Raw genomic sequence first — 19777 nt, 5'->3', positions numbered from 1 at the left:
GATCTTTTTGGTCCAACGTTCGTCTGTCCTTCTTGCAATATGTCCCGCCCAGCTCCATTTCAGAGATGCTATTCTTTCCATGACATCAACGACCCTGGTTTGTTGTCGAATCCATTGATTCGTCATTCTGTCTCTGAGTGTTATTCCCAGCATACTCCGTTCCATGGCTCTTTGTGTCACTCTCAATTTATCTTCGGGTGCTTTCGTTAAAGTTAACGTTTCCGCTCCATAAGTGAGCACTGGAAGGACACAAGTGTCGAAAACTTTGCGTTTCAGACTATTATTCATTTGGCTTTTGAAAATTAGTCTGAGTTTTCCGAACGCTGCCCATGCAAGACCAATCCTACGTCTTATTTCTGCAGTTTGGTTGTCCAGACCTAACTTCAGTTTATGTCCTAGATATACATAGCTGTCGACTCGTTCAATGACAGTGTCACCAATTTTGATTTCTCTATCGTCCCCGATGTTGGTCATGACTTTTGTTTTCGATAAGTTCATCTTGAGGCCAACTTTGCTTGCATCTTCACTTAACTGTTGTAGCATAAGCTGAGCCTGACCTAGATTCGCTGCTATCGGTACAATGTCATCAGCGAAGGGGAGATTGCTCAGGTACTCTCCATTTATCTTTATTCCCATTTTACTCCAGTTTAACTTCTTAAAAATACTCTGCAGAATCGCCGTGAATAATTTCGGTGAAATGGTGTCACCCTGCCTTACACCTTGGCCAATTCTGAATTTTTGTGGACTGATAAAGGAGCAATAAAATTAAAGGTTTTGACCTCAAGAAATGTAATCTTCTCGTAAGACGAAGTAATAATAAACCGAGTGACTGCGAGCTAGTACTTCTAAATCAGTTATCCTCAGGTGATCTCATAGTTGTCTTGATAAAAGTAAAGTTTAACTGAGGAATTAGTGTCAGTGTGCGTTCAAAAAAATTAAGTTTAAGTTTTGAAATGAATGTCTTGGAAAAGAAGTACAATATCCGATAGTTTATTCAAATAATTGAAGTAATAGATTTCGTATCAAACATTGAGATGCTCTGAATCAATCTGTCAATTCACGATAAATTTGGGTATTCCAGAGACGGAATTTCTCAGTTTACAAATGGAATTTTTCCTTTTACAAATATTTTGGAGTACTTTATCATTATTATCTCAATGACGACCAATATCGGGAAAATATCACCGTAATTCAATCAACTATAACAGTAAAGCCATATGTAACAACGCTCGCATATTAAAATCCAAAAACTTTGAGAAGCCAGTCTAAGCCTTGCTTTAGAATGTTTTATGATCTCAAATTAATCTAAATTTGTATCTCCTACACCTACCAGGATGAGTTGCATAACCTTTGATATTTCTTGTTTATCTGCTTCTACATGAAGTGGTTTATCGCCTCTTATGTACGTGACAAACAGTCTACGAACTAGCCGCACATATTAAGTTCAAATTTACATGGTTGTGTACTCTTCCAAAGCATTTAATGCTGTTCAGAACGATTCAAACATTTGCTCCGTCTGCTCTCTGACGATCCTAATGCCCTGTGAAGTATTATACGAGTGAATCGATATAAAAACTTTGTTATGATACCAACGTTCGCTTCTTTATAATTTCAGCAACTTTATCATCACAGAACAAACTTGCTCGTATTCTCTAATCTCTGAACTGAACGTATATCTAATCTCCAATTACAAATTTTAATTCCAAGAACAATGTTTAATTACATTTTTTTCCGAAACACTGCACTCCACAAACAGTACAGCAAAAAAGAAACCACTTCATCACAACCAACCACATTATAAATGTTATGCCATCGTCAGCATAAATGGTAACAACAATGCCATGAATGCAACAGAAAATGAATAGACTGTCCGTGCAGCAGACGAACTAGGTGAACACTGTGGACTATTGTCACCGGCTGGATCGATCCATTTATTTGCATACGAATGCTGAAAACTCCATTCCCTCATGTTTTGTCCGTTGTAATGAGCCCACATAAACCATCCTTCTGCCTGTTCAAACGCACCGATTTGTTGGCGAGCGAATTCCGCCTGCCCGTCGCAATTGAATTCACCAGGTGTTGCAATCGACCACTCACCGACCACTGTCCACAGTTTGCTGTTTGCAGCAGTTAATCGCTCGTGATAGGTGCACGGATAGTCACGGTGTTCTGTGCATGTCATATTACGCCACTCATCACCGAATACCTGTGCGGTTTTCGTCAGAAAAGTTTGTACTTAGAATAGAAGAAATTAATTTACTTGATACATGTGAATGTCCAGCATGACTGAATGATATTCCGGAAGATCGCTGAAGTAGTACCAATTTTCGGCGCCGATGAAAGCATCCGCCACAGCGACTACAACGTCAGGGTTGTATTTTCTCACCTCGTGATACGCTAATCCATAATAATCCTTTAGCTTTCCCAGTCTGTAATCGTACGCGTCCCAAAGGTTCGGTTCGTTTATCAGTTGGATAATAGTGACGGTATCTTTCCATTCTGCTGAGCTAGACCATTCTGCAATGCGACCAATAACATTTACCGCTCGTTGAATATTTTCATCTGTGAAAAAGCCAATGTCTCCCGAACGTCCGCTGTGATCCCATCCATTCTGTTTAGTTCGCAGAAGGACAAGAAATTAATTTACATTTTGTCAATCTAAGAGACTGAGACCTGTGATCCAGGAGCAGCGTGAAGATCAATCGCCAGCTGCAATCCATGCTTTTTCGACCATTCAGCTGCCTTTACAACATATTCCCAACTACCATTTACCCACGGTTCCGGCGATTGTATGTCCAAAGCCCAGTAACCAATCGGCACTCTGACATGATTAAGTCCGGTACTCGCCCAAAACTCAAAATGGGCCTCAGTGATCCATGTGGCCCAATGAGTTTTCAACCTTTGCTCGGCTGCAGCGTATCCGAGATATTCACACAATGAATATTCGTCTTCAATTGATTCTGGAATATCAGCAAAAACTCCAGTGTCAGATGGATTCATCCATCTTTCCAAAACTAGCCAAGAGCCAGCATTGACGCCACGAATTTTTCGTTCACCATAGGGCCATGCGATGCAATTGTACACTTGAAGTGCTAGTAGCAAAACAATTACTTTGTCACGCATTGTGTGTTGGGTCCAATATAATTTGCAATTTAATTGCGAGCAAGAAAAATATTTTCTGTTTATTAGACCAGGTTTGTGTCTTATCGTTCGAACGACTGGCAATGAATTAAAATAATCTCCTTCGAACTGAACTTATCTCATAAATGATTTAAGAGCACTTCAATAAGACGGTATTATCAAAATATTTCAGAGAGCTGGGCAATAAAAGTCACAATGCCTTTAATACACAGGTACAGAAACAATCGCTCTTACCTCTTGCGATAGCGGTACAATAGGGCGTATCGAATTTTGAGAATTTTAAGGGTCGCGATAGCCTGTGTGCGGAAAACGTAGATCATTGAGTTCAGCTAAAGAGTTCAGCTACTGTTATGGAATATTATGTGCACTTACTGGCCAAGGTTACCTCGACTCAGCAACACCGGTTACAGTGTCTGCACTGGCTTCGTGGGCGACGTGGGTACACTTAAAAAGTCCATTCAAAAATGTTGAAAAAGTGGTTTCGGATGGATCTCCGACCGGGACAATGCCTAGTGTACTGGTAGTACTCGACCTCCTCTACAACCTCATGCCAAAAGCTAAACTTAATAATTTGTCTCTCAGGAAATAAAAGTCAAAAACGAAAATGTCGAACTTTCGATGTTAGAAAACCTCGACAGACACACCTTTGGACCATCGGTTTCTTTGGCAGTTTTGTAGAGTTTTTAACGCTCTACATCCTGCTAGAACATTGTTTTCAGAAATACTCTCAACTTTCCGAGTTATGACCATTTGAAAGTTAAATTCGTCCGGGGGGACTTCTTCCCGGGCACCTTCGGATCCATCAACCATATGCCTGGAATTAGTTTTCAATGATCTACGTTTTCCGCACACAGGCTATCGCGGCCCTTAAAATTCTAAAAATTCGATACGCCCTACGGTACAAAGTTGTTGTACGGGAAGTAAAAACACCTAACATACTTCTTGAATTTAATTGAACTCTAGCCAGGCCAAAGTAGACATTACAATTTTGGTATGAAGATTAGGAACAGAAAATTCTGATTTTGAGAAAAATAGCTTCTAATTTAAGGTAGAGTGTTAGAGGATAGCGATTCAAAGTCACCCAGAGTATAGCTCGAATTATAAATTTGAAGGTGCCGCCAAGGCTACATAATCTAAGCTGATGCACATTATAACCTAACCCCTGTATTGAGGTTACGAGCGCTTATAGTTAAATGCTGAAAAAGGACGCCTAACATTAGCGATTTATAATAAAATTGATTTTGATTAATTTCAATTAATTTAATTTTTCTTATAATTCGCTAATATAACACATGTCACCGTTGTGCATTTATCTATTCATATAATGTAAACATTTACCAAATTATTAGGCCAAGTATGAGGAAAAATGAACTTGGGTCTAACTGCTACAAGGGTGAAAATTGTCTCTAATTTTCCATTTTTCAGTATTACACCGACAACTTTCATCGTCTATGCTCGACGATCGGCACTAGTCTAAAAATAGAGCTTTTTTTGAAAATTTGGATTTTTTGGATTCTGTGGATACTGGATATCAATCGAGTTTTACCATAGCATAACCGTACCTGCCATGCATCTACCCTCACCATAGGACCTATGGCATAGGCTCTGGTAAATTTGACAAATTTACCAAGGTTTGTCACAATTTGCCAAAATTTACATTCAAACCTACTGTGTATTTGACAAACAAACTGGGGAGTTGTAACAAAACTCTTTGAACAACAGAATTGCTACAAAATCAGCATAACATTTTTGTCTACTTTAATAAATGCTACAAGCAATTTCTTAAACGATGAAACGATTTATATTTCGTACGATGCTATGTTGTTCATGTTGTTAGATACAATTTTGTTCACGTTTCAGCAAAACATGAGAAACAGACAGAAAATATTCCGGGGAATTTTTAGGCCTAATCCATTATAAATCCTAATTTAATTCCAATTTAAATAAATAAATTTTCCTTTGCTTTGGCATCACTCTCTTTTTGTTATCCTTAAAACATTCAAATCACGACGCACATTTTGGCGAATTAAATTTTGTTCGACATCTTCCATCGTATTTTATAATACCATATAGCCAGTAACCCAGTCATTAAGATTATTTTAATTGAATTTCCTGCATCGAACCAACCAAGGCAATTAGTGGATTTCGTTCTAATTGTCTTTTGTGTTAATATATTAACTTTAAGCAAAGGATTTCTGTTTGACGGTTCATAATTTTTAATCACAATAATGATGAGGAAAATTAACGGAAAACGTGGGACGAAGTTCGTAAGAAATTAGAAGAAAAATTATTTCATGTGACACATGTGACGAACTTTCCACTGTCATAGCTCGGCTCAGAAGGAACTTTTCTTCGGCAATCTTTTTATCGTTTAATTTGTGAAAATAGAATCTTCAAACTCAATGTGTCGAAATGAAGTAACGTCATCACTCAAATTTTATTATACTTTGAGGAGCGAGGTTGTACTCATTTCGACTCTTTGTGGATCTCTTTTTCGCTGATTGAAGAATTTTTGGTCATCGAAATCACAATTTTCATGATTCCGGACATTGGAGCCGAAAAATGACTCAGAGTAGCTGTGAAGATTTTTTTCTCAGACTTGTGGATTCTTACGGAAACATGGCTGAACTTAGTCGTGAATCATATTGTTAGGAATTCGAGAGGAGACACTCAAGTGAAACAACTCTAGCAATTCGATCAGATCAAGTCGCCGTTTGAATTGAATCATATCAACGTAGCCTGGTTTGGGCCCATAAATACGATATTACTCTGACGAACATGGGCATTCAATAAAAGTACGTTGCACGGGACAGAGTCCCAAAATAGAGTCTTTGATTTATAGTAGAATTCCCAACACATATGGTTTATATGGAAAATGTTGCTACCACAAACCAACGAAAGTAGTGCAAATATTCAAAACTCTCGAAACAGAAGTGTCGGGCGAATTCTATTGCAGCAAAAGTTAGCTTCGTGAGCGTAACACCCAACAAAATATGCACGTAATCTCACCCGAAGGGTTCCGTATTTTTGTGTTCAGCTGAAGATATCCTTTAACTCCAGTGTTCATTTACTTTGACGAGAACCGGTGCTACGGGCTTTTTCCACAAAAATATTTTCGATCAATAGCTTTGACCAAAACACACAACCGTTTTTACCGTAATCATTCCAATTCTAATACCTAACCGACTAAAACAATGCAACACTCCTAACCCAAATATTCGTTTATCGATTAAAATTGTACACGTGCCTCACCCTAAAGTATACACACACCGTTTCGGTGACAGCACAAAGGAAGTAAATTCCGGTTTTAAGTAAAGAAACAATTTTCAAACGGACGAAAAATTGAAAAGCTAAGGAAACTTCGTTCTTTGTTATCTTAATGAAGCAAAATTAATTTATCATCAAACTAATTGTGAAAATTCATTCAAAAAGAAAAACGTTCAGTCCTAACAATGTAAAGACGTTTTGTGTGCATCCGTATGAAAGCTCGAAAAAGCTTTTGACATTATTTGACTGACCTACATTTTTTGTGTCTGTCAAATGTGTTTCTATGTGTAATGAGTATACATTCATTATAATCATCATTTCCATAGAATTTAAATGGGAACTTTATGACACTGGGGCAATATTTTATTCCCATATTTACGTAAAGGATGTATAATTAAGTGCTTTTTTCGAGTTCTTTTCCGCTGGCTGTCTTATTATGGCTGAAAGATACAACTACATATTTAATGTAGCAACGGCGCACATAACATATACACACATACACCAGCTATATAACGACAGGTTGTTTTCGGAGACATATTTATTTATAAGCATGTTAAACTGTTACTGAATTTATTTATTATTTTTATTACAACTCACAGAGTAATTATATGTGGATAAAATGTAGGCGTTGTTGGAATGGTGCTCTCGTTGTGTATATCATTAATTTAATTACTTTCTGTCGTAAAGTTTTCCCTCTAATGCAGTAAAATAAAGAGGTGAAAAAAATGTAGTATGTGTACAGTACAAACATTAGTTAAGATTGTATACGCTGTCGATACATTTATTTTGATTCGGAGCGAACTCATGTTTCATGCCACATTAGAGTTGATAAAGAGCTTCATGGGTTTATATACGAAACCAGACCTGAAACATTTTAGTGAATTATAAGAAAAATGTTAGGTCTTGGAACATATCCAACATATTAACATGACTCAGATTTTTAAAAAATCTCGACAGTTGCCAGATATGCCTGGAGTATTCATTCAGTTTTTCAGATAAACATAAAACAATAATGAACTTGGCTAACTTCAGTCTTCAGTCTAAATCAGGTCGGGTCAACATTAATCAAATCAGGTGCAGGTAGCCTGAATTCAGGTTCAGGTTCAGGTCTTATTGCAAGCGTGCCTCGAAGCCATTTCGATTTAAAAAATCTTTCTCAGGTTTCGGGGACGAAAATTAGGTCCATTTTGGATATATTTTTTCGAGTAAGAATTACTGTACAACTTGTACAGTACAACTCGTGAAATTGCCTAAAACCAATCGTCTCAGACAGGTACGTTAATAACTATTAAGCTCTGGTATCGAGTAATTGTTTGGCTTTATGGCGAGGTTCACAAATACAGAAAACGTACATAAAATGGTTCGACAACGGCAGGGGCAAACTGCTACGTAATGATCAACTTTCGCATGGGGCAGACAATAAAATATATTTTCGTATCGAAAAATTTGTAGTACGGAATGCGTATAGCAATTTGACCCCAGCCTGCTCACTTCTAGAACTGGTAACACATAAAGCAATTAAAAATATGGCAATTTACAGTTTTAACCACTGGCAATAATTTGATGTGAAAGTTTTTGCAACAATCTGTATTCAACATTTATACGCAAGATATGCAGGCTGTTGTTTAACGATATTAATTTTCCAGCTTTATGCGCTGGGATATCTGCTGCTGCATTAAAACACATTAAAAACTAAAACTTTTATAACTTTTAACGCATGCAGTTAAAGTGCATTTGGGATAAGGATTGAATTTGAATGTGATTCAACGCTACAACGAGCGCCGTCATTTTTTTTTTATTTAATTAACTAACTAATAATATTTACAAGGAGGGCCAGAGGATATTTTCATATTACTTTTTCTAATTAAAAATCTTCCTTGCCTCGTGCCTTATTTAATTCGACAAATTTAACGTAATCTGAATGTTAGAAACCGTGACTCAAGTTTAAATTACCGAAAGAAATACCACCAACATAATATATCCATTTCCACTGGCAAAATAACTTTGCAAAACACTTCAATTTACTAATATGCAAATTGATACACGTATTCACCGAGGGATTGATATATCTGACGTTGGAAAATTTAAATAAATATTCATGAAGTTGGAGAATACGTTAACACGAAATTGTCTATCCATCATACGTATGTTAGGGTGGGCGTCAAAGTTGATATTTTCGTTAATTTAATGTTTCACTTTGTAGATGCTAATCACATTTTTGTGGACGCTAAGATGGATCATACCGAATTGTGGATGCAAAATTCTAAGAGATAGAAATTTGAAAAGTTGTCTTTATGTGTGAATTCTGTTAAACCAAGGTGAAGACGAGTTATGGACACAAATTTACACGTGAAATACAAAATAAACCCTGGAGCTGTAAAATATATTGAAAATCCAATGCATCACGGTATATAAAACCTTTTCTAAGTTGTGACACTGACTGTAAGACATAAAACTAATCTCAATAATAAACCCTTACATCATTTTAATTACACTTCGCTAATTGCAACCATGTAAACTTTATATATTTCGAACACAGTTCAATTTTTGTGCCCACCCTAACATTACGTGGAATAGATGGAGGTGTTATTACAAACCATTTTGTCTTTATTTCGACCAACAAAAAAAAGCTTCTCTAATCCACTAGGTATGCGTTTTAATGTTACATTTAATCTTGATCTAGACAATACACATTCACGACGAGCGAAGATAAAACCAGCGCCGGTGATAGCATGTTGTGATATATTCACATTGTAGTACCTACTCAATGGAGAAAAAAAGAGTTTAAAACGCTAACATGACAAGCTGCAGTTATAAATATATTCAGCACGACATTGCAAATGAAACATTAAACTGAAGCCATGTCATTTATTCAGTCATACGATTAATATTCTCTTGCACATTATACGATTTGGCATGTTTACTATATATATATATACGAAGCAATTTAAATTTTTGTATTTTCTCTTTAGCAATGCATTTTCGGTGTATATAGCAACGTATGTACTAGGGGGGAGTTACATGAAGTGAAACCCTTATGTATCGTGTGAGAAAGTACAGTCTATTTAAAACCAAGTACAATGTCCTAGTTCGAAGTCCTAATTTTCAAAAGTTTGCTGCTGAACGTGGTGTTCTGATCATATTTTCTGTTATAACAAACCAAAAGAAACAATTTGAAATAATAGCAGCAACGTGTACAAAATTGTAAATTATTATTTCTTTACGGTTGAGTGTGGTAATAGAACATATCATTTGGCGGTATGGAAGGACAGAGGGTGCAACAAAAAAATATTGCTGGCCCAATCCATTGTTCGATCCTATTCTGTTGTCATTGTACATATGCACAATCAACCGACTGAAGTAGTGGCAAACCTAGTTGGAAAAGTAGTAAAAGAAAACTTGTCCCAAGGATTTTTTGCTACACATTTTGCAACTACTTCGAAAGACTCAGTTGTACATGATGTTTCAGCAAAAGTTTTGCTTCATAAAAGAATACAGGAAGCGTATCGCAAGCGTAAATATCAAATCTGTTACTTCGATTGTTTGATATAAGATTTCTTAGTTCAGTATTGTCTTAACCTTTCGCAGATTATCATATCACTAATTAACATAATAACAAGAGAATATTTTTGCGAAACAAAATTCATAAATTTTCTCTTACTTTTTTATATTTTGTGAAAATATACAGTGAACGACATCTCAAATGTCTCACTGTCAAATTTTTCTGAGAATTTTATTGTGTCATTGAAAATTCACAATGACATTCTCTGAAAAAAATGACAGTGTGACATTTGAGATGTCGTAGAAAAATGTAAGAAAACTTAGGAAAATGAGCGAAAATTTAGAAAATATTATAAAACTTTTTTGAATCACACCGAATCTATTACTTCTTTTGATTAAACACACTTTTTACTGTATGTAGCAAAATCTTCTACTTCATTTGTTATGAAATGAATTTTGATAAAAAAACGTTTTTGTGAGACGCGACGACTAGCTAGATCAAACTAAATGATATGAAGTCTGATCACACAGAGGTGAGGGTGAGATACAGGTGTACCCTACAGAAAATAAATAAAGAAAAAAAAACAATTTTGTGCATACAAAATTTGAATCATGCCATCATGCGGTGTGTATAAATAAGTAAGCAAAGGTATTTCAATAAGAAATGAAATTTTTTTTGAGAAAAAGAAATGTGATAAAAAAAATTTGGTGTATACGTTGAGTAAAAAGTTGAGAAGTTGTGAGTACCATTCGAATATGTAAAGTTTCTGCGAATCGGTTTTCGTAAATAGAATTTTCCTTATCTGTAATTTGACAATGTTTTCGGAAAACCAATTAAATTTTCAGAAAAACATTTTTCACGCTTTATACTCTCAGCACATACACTTGTAGAATGCAAACAATTTTTTTTGGAAACGTACCAAGAAATCGCAACCAGCGAGTTCTTTATTACATTTTTTTTTGTTTATCTGTGTATCACTCGAGGTAGCATTTTGATATCAATAAAATGGCTTTGTTCTTTCTATAAACGTCAATGAAGGTGGTGGTGATGAATGATGGTGTGGATCAGAGGCGCCGACTTCTTTTTTCGTATAGTGTTGCCCAAAAAAGCTTTTTTGTATGATCGAAAATTGATGTTTTATTAATTGATGCTTTTGTAAATTTAATTATCGATAAACAGCCGTGTCCTGGGCACTTTTGAACATTGGGCGAAACTTCTTTATAAGAACCATAAGCTTTGTAAAGAATAAAAGATAATTGCGAGCGTAGCGAGCGATTTTTTTCTTAATTGTGCTGCCAGTGTAAATTCGGATGAAGTTAAAGTTCGTTTCAATACGGTCCCTCAAAAACTTTGCTAACGCTCTTGTTTCATAAACATTCACACTTGAATACAGATACTCACACACACATTCAAATTTGTCATGTAATGACTCACTTACTTTCCTAATGTTGTAACATACTCTTACAAAACTAGAACAGCGATAAAAAGATGTTAGTCGAGTTATCGTGTGGAACCGAAGGATTTCTTTTAAATTATGTAGAATTCCGAGAAAGTAGTGAAGCTAACGTTGGAATTGTTCTTAAAGTGAAATGCCACGCAGCGAGAATTTTTGACTTACATGCTCGTTTTCTTCTACAGTTTAAATCATTTTTGATGTAAAAATGATATTTATTGTGTCGTCGAGTCATAGTGTTGCTCAGCCTCGACTAATTTGGTCATAGTGTTGCCCGAGCCTCGCGGCAAGACCGTAGTCGGCGCCTCTGGTGTGGATGTATAAGTGGTAACAACGAAAAGGACGGCTTTTTATGAAAACATTTTATCGAATGCATCGACTTAAACGCTATTAGGAGACGAGAGAAGTCGACTGAACAGATCAATTTCAATACATTTATTAGGCTGAGTGCCCAAAAAAACAGTGACTAGAAATTGTATATGCAATGATAATAGTGCCCATTGTGCTAATCATAGGCAGAAGGGATACCCTCTCTTATCATTTCTCTGTTGTTTTGCGATATGAGACAGTAAAGTAAACCAACCAATAGACGAATATCTTTTGCCAGAAGTAACAGTTCAAAGCATTTACTCCGAAGTGGTCGTCAAACAAACAAAGTGGTCGTCATTCTGTATACATCTCTTCAGTTGGCGAAACTATAATTACATAAATGTGTACAAACTTAAAGCAAATAACTTCACAATATCGCATTAAAATTACATTTTAGCTGAGTGCGTTCTAAAATCAAGTAAAAACCACTAAATGATGTGAGGTCCCATAGGATTGAAGATGGTTATATAAACACGAGTGAATCGCCGACGAAAGTTTAAATTTATAAAAGCCTGGTTTACACATCCAGCGAAAGTAAAAATTTGACAGAAAATGTATGGCCCGAAACGGGGCTAGGCAATTCCTTCCACCTGGGAGAGATCGCCAGCGTACCTCAGGCGGAGCTTAATGCGGCACTCATGGGAGCACATGAAACTCTGCCTATAGGGACGCAAGGCGAAGAGGTCCTTATATGTCTTGACAATATAGGAATGATCAAGGCACTCGTATCGCCCGTAGTCACCTCCAAGCTGGTGAAGGAATGTAAGGAATACCTGAACCTTCTTGGTCTGAGCAATCGGATCAATTTGGTCTGCGTACCAGGACATTCCGGCGTGGAGGGAAATGAGGAAGCAGATAAGCTGGCCAAAGAAGGCTCGGCGACTCAGGCAAACGGGCCAGAACCGTACCTTCCGATTCCCCAGTCAGAGTGTAAAAGAGCACTGGAAGACTGGGTTAAGCGTAAACACGCAGAACGCTGGGAAGCGTATAACGGAGGCGTTCACACGAAATGCTTCTTCCCTAAGCCTAAAAAAAAATGGGCCAAAGAGTTGCTCAAAATGGACCGAAATCGCATTAGAAGAGTAGTAGGAGCGATTACGGGACATTGCGGGCTGAATCGGCACATGAATAAGTTGAGGCTTTCGGACACTCCGAGATGTTCCTGCGACCTAGAAGAAGAAACGGGTGCACACTTGATATGTGACTATGCCCCAAATTTCTTCAACTAAGACGCAGGATGCTCGGAGACTACGAGGTGGTTCCTTCGGAAATTGCTGCAATAGGACCTGACATCTTAGACAGGTTCCTATCGGCAACAGGAAGGCTACCATGATTTACATGATGATCGGGAATGGAAACAAAGGATCAACAGATCTGTGTTTCGAGATCTTAAATGATCGTCCCAAACTGATAAATCTTCAATGGCCAGTAGTTGACAGTGTGGGCCAACTTTCTCGTTCACACGAAAGCAATGACACTATGTACAGTCCATACATTTTCTGTCAAATTTTTATTTTGCTCGATTGCACATACAATAATGACTTATTATAATAAAAATGAGCACCATTTCTACGACAGTCGCCTTACATCATTCGAAACCCTCTAATGGATAAGGGTGACGCAAGTTCTTGTATGGTTACTTACAAAATATCTGATCTCGGCAAGAGTGACGTACTCTACATTTGCAGTCAAAAGTCTTAACAAAAAGGTTTTTACAGCCAAAGCTTGCGTCACAAGATAGCTTTTTAATCTACATCCTTTATTGTCTCTTCTAAAAGTTTCTTTAAAGTAGATCCATGAACTTTAAGTGTGTTCCTTTAGTCTCTATTTTATTTAAAGGAAAATTGCAGTAAAGGACTTGCGTCACGCTCGCCCGCAATGATTTAAAAGGAATAGGAAGAAAACTATTCAGCTGCTATTTACGTTAAAAACACCTTTCATACCATTCTCACACTATCCCCCGATTTTTTTTAAAAAGAAATCTCTTCCCAAAAGCCCTTCCTTCAATATCCAGCGAATTTAACTTCTTATTTTATTATGCTCAGAAATGTATACCATATATGCGCCAGACGATATTCGATGAATGTCTTTGGCATTTAAATAAAAATCCGTATACTCGAATAGTATACTCGAATGCAAAATGGAGAAGTTTAAAAAAGTTTTTTCATTATTTTGGCATTTCAGTAAGTTGCTGTTTATCCCGAATATCTGAAATGCCGAATGTGTTATTCAGTCAACGAATCATTTTTATATATATTAGCAAAATAGCTGAGCGATTATTAACAGTTTGAATGCGACGACAGCGAATCTATAAATCATAATAAAAGTGCTTGCGAAAACGGATTTTAATATCTAATATTCGACGAGCAATAAAATGTTTCACATTGAATTTTGGTGTGCCAGTTATTTATAAAATGTAGCGTTTATTTTCCATAACGAATGATTATCTCGACGGCAATATTTAACTCTGTTCATGATATGGTGCCTCATTATTAAAAGCAAAAGGTTAATTTATTTTTCCATGTCACTCGCGTAATAAAATAATAAATAATTAAAATTATTATTGAACGACAAAAACAAACAAACAGAAAATTTTGTGTAATATTATTCCACACACACACACACCGACCATTCTCTACGGCCCCGTTATTACTAAAAGTCGAACATTTCCCATAAACAAAAATTTTCCAATTTTCCATCGCATCAAAAATTAATTTGAAAATTCTCCGTAAATTTATTATTTTACTGTGGTTAACAATAAAATATTGTGTGGAATGTCCAATTTGAAAGTTTGGTCTTGAAAATTCGGTGATTTATAAATTCAACCGAAACACACACATAAAATCCATCCATTTCGAATATGTTTTTGTAAAAGTATATTTCGCTTCTAGAAAAAATAATTGAACTTTCAAATGTAGATACTAACTTTGTGGTCGCACGTGGAACATGAGTGAATTATATGTTAAATAGATGACAACTTCTATCAGAAAAAGCAGTCTTTTATAGCCTGAAAGCATGCCACCAATAATCGTGTCTACTACTTCAATTGTTCTAATTGTTTTCAAGATTCAAGTTTTCGCCTCTGGCTCGTGCTGGAAACCCCTCGTTCGCCTAAAACTTCTCTTAGGAAAAATACTGTTACTTCACTGCTTTTTTATGTTGTTTTTCTTGGATTTAATCGGCAATAATTGAAATAAAACTTTTTAGTTCTTCTTTGGTGCTTTTAACATACACTGAAGTGTGAGAGTGGAGACGCAGTAGTCAGAGGTCATTGCTTATTTCTGTCGACGCGCTCGATGACAGGTGATGATCGATAGAAATGTTAATCAAAATGTTAAGACAAGTCTGTGTGAGGTAAAAATCCTAGACACGACGCTTTTAAATTTAGGTTAGTCAGCCAGTTAGAATTTTAGATCTAAAAATAGTTAAAAATAAGAGTTACGCCGTTGAACTCTTCTTGACAGTTTGATTTAACATGAAAACTCAGTCTATTTTCAATTGTTTAAGCGGAACGTCAAGTACATGGAGACGGAGAGCTAAACAGTGCGCAACATTGATACATGTTACTTTGTTGGTCAACCCAGCTTTTGTGGTAGCTTAACCACGGAACACCCGCATGTGTGTTGGCGGTATTTGGTAATGATATAATATGAAAGTTTACTTTCATTTATTTATGATTCGCTAGAAATTCACATGCAAAAAGGTATGACCTCGTAGAGGTGGGTTGACTCTTTGTCAATGTCGCCATGGCCTTATGAGAATGTGGTATTTTTGAACTGCATATTAATGGAAAACGTCAGTGCTTTCTCACAGATTGAGAGAGGTATGAAACCTTTAGCTTATAGAAGTGTTCGAGGAGAACGAAAACCGGCTCAATTTAACTGTTCTCGAGGTGTCACAAATTTAGTTTATGAATGAAAAAATAAATTGACAGACAGACAGGCAATTTGTACGAGATTTCTCTCATTTTGACGTATGTTTGACCTCAAAATTAGCGGAAGTAATGGTCAGAAATGGTTCTCCTTTAACCCTACTTTACCTACGACAGATCGATGTAACCAAGTAAATGTGATCAATCTTCGTTACAGGTGTACTATTTTCCACAGATTTTTACAGTGCAAAACTTTGTGAAATGTCCACTTTCTGTACTCTATTTTTAGAGTACCATTCACGCTTCAAGTGCGTTGATAAGATACATACTATACTACCGGTGGTTTATCAAGTCAGACAAAATTCTCAGCTCCCTAATTTTCTTTGGTTTTCAAGCCTCTATTCCAATTGCTTGTCCCAGGATACCAGTATAGAGATACGCGAATGTTATTGTTGACAAAAACGAGTTGAAAATTAAACAAACTTAAGTGAAACGTTCGTCACAATGAAAAGTTGTTTTTTTCTTTTACTGCTAGTCCACAATTGTTTTAAGCCTTCGATCTGTTCATGAACTTCAAACACGCCCGTAGTTCCTTAGAGTTGTCTAAGTCTACCCAAGTTTTGCCAAAAGTCCGCTCATATCTTATTTAAAACTGGCAGAATAATCTCATTTGATGAGCGATTGAGTATTCTGAAGGAGAAATATCTCACATTGTATCCATTCAGTCCTATTAATTCGTACATCCGTTGGATACGATCAGAAAATCAATGGGAAACTTTTCGCAAATCCATTCATTCGTAAACAATTTGCTTCTGTATTTGCAATAGTTACCATGTGGGCATTGTTTTGTTTCGAATACAAATAAGCCTGCGAAGCATTATGAGCAACGGAGGAAAAATCGGGTCAAAATTAGGACAACCATCAGTCAGTAAACTTTGTCAAATTATAGCCGCATGGGTCTAATATATCAAGTAATATTACAGGGAATTCACGTCGGTGTTACATTAAAACGTATTTGTGTCTTCATGAATAAAATATCTGTTTCCAGTGAAATGGTATGGCATTTTATTCCATATCATTTTCTATTATATGTGTGTACACATCACGAAGAAGCGAGGAAAAAAAAGCACACACTAATGGTAGTTGGCATATTAACATACATTATGATGATTTTCAGGATAAAAGAGTGGTGTGCTGCATTGAATATTAATAATAATTGCATGTTGTCTACCTTTGCTCTTATCTGCTTTGGTCGTTGTGTGTTATTTTATATATGAAAAGCATGACGAGCTACAATTTGTTTCCATGCTCAGGGTGGAAAAACCTGTTTCCCGAATGAGTTTACTGGTATCGTCATCGTCTCGGATTTTTCAGTCAACAAACCAACAAAAGAAACTTTGACAGAGCAAAATGATATACTACGTCGCTTGGTAAGCGTTTATGTAACGGCAATCTTTCACTCGTAATACTTTATCGTCGCTTATTTATCGCGCAGTTGTGGCTGACAATTACTATCTCTTTCGTGATCAATTTTCTCACTTACTCATGCTTACTTTATCGAGAGTAGTACTCGGAGAACGATTTAGTTAAAAAGAGCTTACCTTAAATACTTTTCCGATGTAATCACCTAACCTAGTCGTATACGGTATACCGTATAAGCATATTGATATTACCATAGCACTGTCGATGACCATAGTCTGTTACTTCTTTTGATCTAAGTATTTCAAACAGCTTAAAATCTTTTACTTCAATTGTTTTCACATACAAATTCCTAAGGGGTCGCACTAGCCAGAGTTTGTCTATTATCTTTGTCATCGCTGTCGATAAAAGCCCTCAGCCCTCCGCAAAATGTTACTGAGGAAGTTAATAGTGTAGATTATAAGGGTACTTATATAACACCCGATTGGCAACGGTCGATTGCACAAAACAACACCAATTTGATCTTTCTCTGACCAACATTGACTTATATAAGTGCGTCCTTGTGAGGGTTGCAATCACACAATGCAAAACATGAAGTTCCAATCATTAGTAGATAAAAAGTTGAGATGTCAAGTTTTCACGTTCTTGTTCATCCGAGACAGAACCGAGGTCAATAAGCACATCGCAGTGTGACTTTTCACTTTTATCCTAAGTTATGTAATAGTTTTACATAACTAGGGATGAAAAGTTGTAACGTAGAGTTTTCGTGTGAATTTTGTTGATCCGAGGCGTAGCCAAGGTCGATAAACACACGAAAACGAGACTTTTCATTTTTATCCCGAATCATGTAATGGATTTTCCATGCTGACGGCGTCGAAAGTAGTTCTTTAAACATGAGAAGTACGGTTTTCGACGCATGTAGAAATCACTACAAAACTCGGGCTAAGTTCTGGAGAACCAAGGGGTTTTCAACATAAGTAAATGACTGTTGTGTACAAATTATGTCTCTTATTTACTTCGCTTTAAAATTCTGCAAATAATTTCGTCATTAAATAATAAATAACCACGGCGTCCGGTATCATTCAAAACTGATATTGCAGAAGCTACCGGCCTTCCCTTAACTAGTTGGATTGTGATTACAGTGGCAACCTTTTTCAACCTATAATTATTTCATTTAGTTCGCGTTTGAAAAATTAATCTTTCGCCCCAGTGTGTCGAGTAAATAAACAATTCTTTTGTTTTTCTTATGGAAATATGTATGGAGAATTAAAGGGGATATGGAGAGTACTTACATTTTTATTAGATCATTATCCTTCGAATGAAATATTTAATATTCAAACAGCCATTATGGATGTATATTAATACAGTGATGATGATGATGATCAACGACAAGACGACAAGTTTTTCGTTTTCCTTTTTTCTGTGTTACAGTTCACACAGTTGTCGAGTATATTTATAAATTGGTCAATTTACTATTTAGTTCCACAAACATTTATTATTTCGACAAAGGATACAAAAACATTATTACCGAGTCACAATTATATACCACACAACAGCTCACAATTGACACAATTTATTACTATTTTCCCAATATTCTCTACAAACATTTATTTGTCCGTTGAATGATACACAAATTTTTCGTTACTTTTTCCCCCCGTCAAGGTATAATATGGCATTCAGTTCAGATAGAAAATCAATAGAATCAATCAATTAATTTTCTTGTTATAAATTTTTGTGTTGCCCTCTTATGTACACAGGCTATATACGAAAACCTCCATAAATGAATAATTATTTGAATGGTTATTCCATTATACCGATAGCGTTTTTTCTATCGAAGTAAATTAGTCTATGCCATAAAACTCAATTCTCCATCAAAATTCCTTTTAGAAGGACTGTTCAATTATGGATATGGTCAGTGAATTAAGGTTTTTTTTGTGTCATTTTCATTTTCATTTTTTTTTTTAAATTTTCATAAGGCGGACAGTTATTAACGATGACCAGTACGAAAACATATGGTTAAAAAACACGAACTATATTTGATATGTGACACCGTGTACAGACGCTTGTAGATTCATCTAATTTTAAGAAAAAACCAATTTTTTGTTTTGTTTATTTTTGTTCCCAGTTGTTTTCAGGTTTTAAATTTCCTGCTTTATTGTCTTGAACGACTGATACTTGTGTTTGTTTGAAAATACCACGACAACACTAAATTGGACCACTGATTTCGATGTATTTTAATTGATTTATAGATTAGAATCACTTCAAAATTGAATTGGATTTGAATTTTTGTTTGATGATATTTCGGTTTTTTTTTTCTTCACCAATTCTCCACTCTCCTATGTGACGTAAAATTTATTTTAAACAAAAATGTAATTACCAAAACGAAAACATAAATGAAAACATTTTCAAACGACAAGCCACATTTTAAATGCGAATTCCAACAACAGAGTGTAAATTACTAAACGGAAAATTTTTGTTCAAAAATGTCCTTCTGATCGAACGAATTCACAAACACTGAATGCTTGTACAGAGAATTCGTTTGTAGAGAAAGTATAACCTCTCAATTATAAACATACGGTGCACGGTTGTTTTATTTTTGTCTATATAATACGATATAGGTACAGTTCGGCTATATACACACTCTCCGTTCCATCAAACGCATTTTCCGTATTATTTTGTGCAGTACATTTGTGTTTTCTTTTTGAAAGAAAATCGGTTTTCGGCACCGAGCATTTTCCCGAATGTCTGTGAGCCG

General features: G+C 35.9%; 2 protein-coding genes across 6 annotated transcripts in view; both read right to left on the bottom strand.

Annotated features, from left to right (window-relative positions):
• Positions 1-19520, bottom strand: part of LOC119076402 (small conductance calcium-activated potassium channel protein) — a 202916-nt gene extending 183396 nt beyond the window's left edge. For 2 of the 5 annotated variants that reach the window (XM_037183120.1, XM_037183122.1), the window contains exon 1: positions 18315-19518. The gene's annotated coding sequence lies outside the window, so the exon portion shown is untranslated. Of the gene's footprint in view, positions 1-18314 lie in introns of all 5 variants that reach the window. The other 3 variants (XM_037183121.1, XM_037183129.1, XM_037183123.1) reach the window with 3 other exon arrangements.
• Positions 1264-3225, bottom strand: LOC119076412 (glucan 1,3-beta-glucosidase-like). Its single transcript, XM_037183147.1, has 3 exons — positions 2674-3225; positions 2261-2611; positions 1264-2206 (listed from the first exon to the last, which is right to left on the bottom strand). The coding sequence occupies exons 1-3, from the start codon at positions 3121-3123 to the stop codon at positions 1805-1807; spliced, it is 1203 nt and encodes a 400-aa protein (XP_037039042.1). The 5' UTR covers positions 3124-3225; the 3' UTR covers positions 1264-1804.
• Positions 19521-19777: the final 257 nt, after the last annotated feature.

Source organism: Bradysia coprophila, unplaced genomic scaffold (genome assembly GCF_014529535.1).
Source record: "Bradysia coprophila strain Holo2 unplaced genomic scaffold, BU_Bcop_v1 contig_232, whole genome shotgun sequence".
NCBI lineage: Eukaryota > Metazoa > Arthropoda > Insecta > Diptera > Sciaridae > Bradysia > Bradysia coprophila.
The sequence above is the reverse complement of the archived record's forward strand: the minus strand, read 5'-3'. Positions and strand labels throughout refer to the sequence as shown.

What these genes read in the sequence shown, in the direction of transcription:
- LOC119076412 (XM_037183147.1), bottom strand. Translation starts at nt 3,123, where the DNA reads ATGCGTGACAAAGTAATTGTTTTGCTACTAGCACTTCAAGTGTACAAT. An exon ending in ACGCTGCTCCTGGATCACAG is followed by an intron (nt 2,612 to 2,673) that starts GTCTCAGTCTCT and finishes CGAACTAAACAG; the next exon opens with AATGGATGGGATCACAGCGG. An exon ending in TGGACATTCACATGTATCAA is followed by an intron (nt 2,207 to 2,260) that starts GTAAATTAATTT and finishes AAAACCGCACAG; the next exon opens with GTATTCGGTGATGAGTGGCG.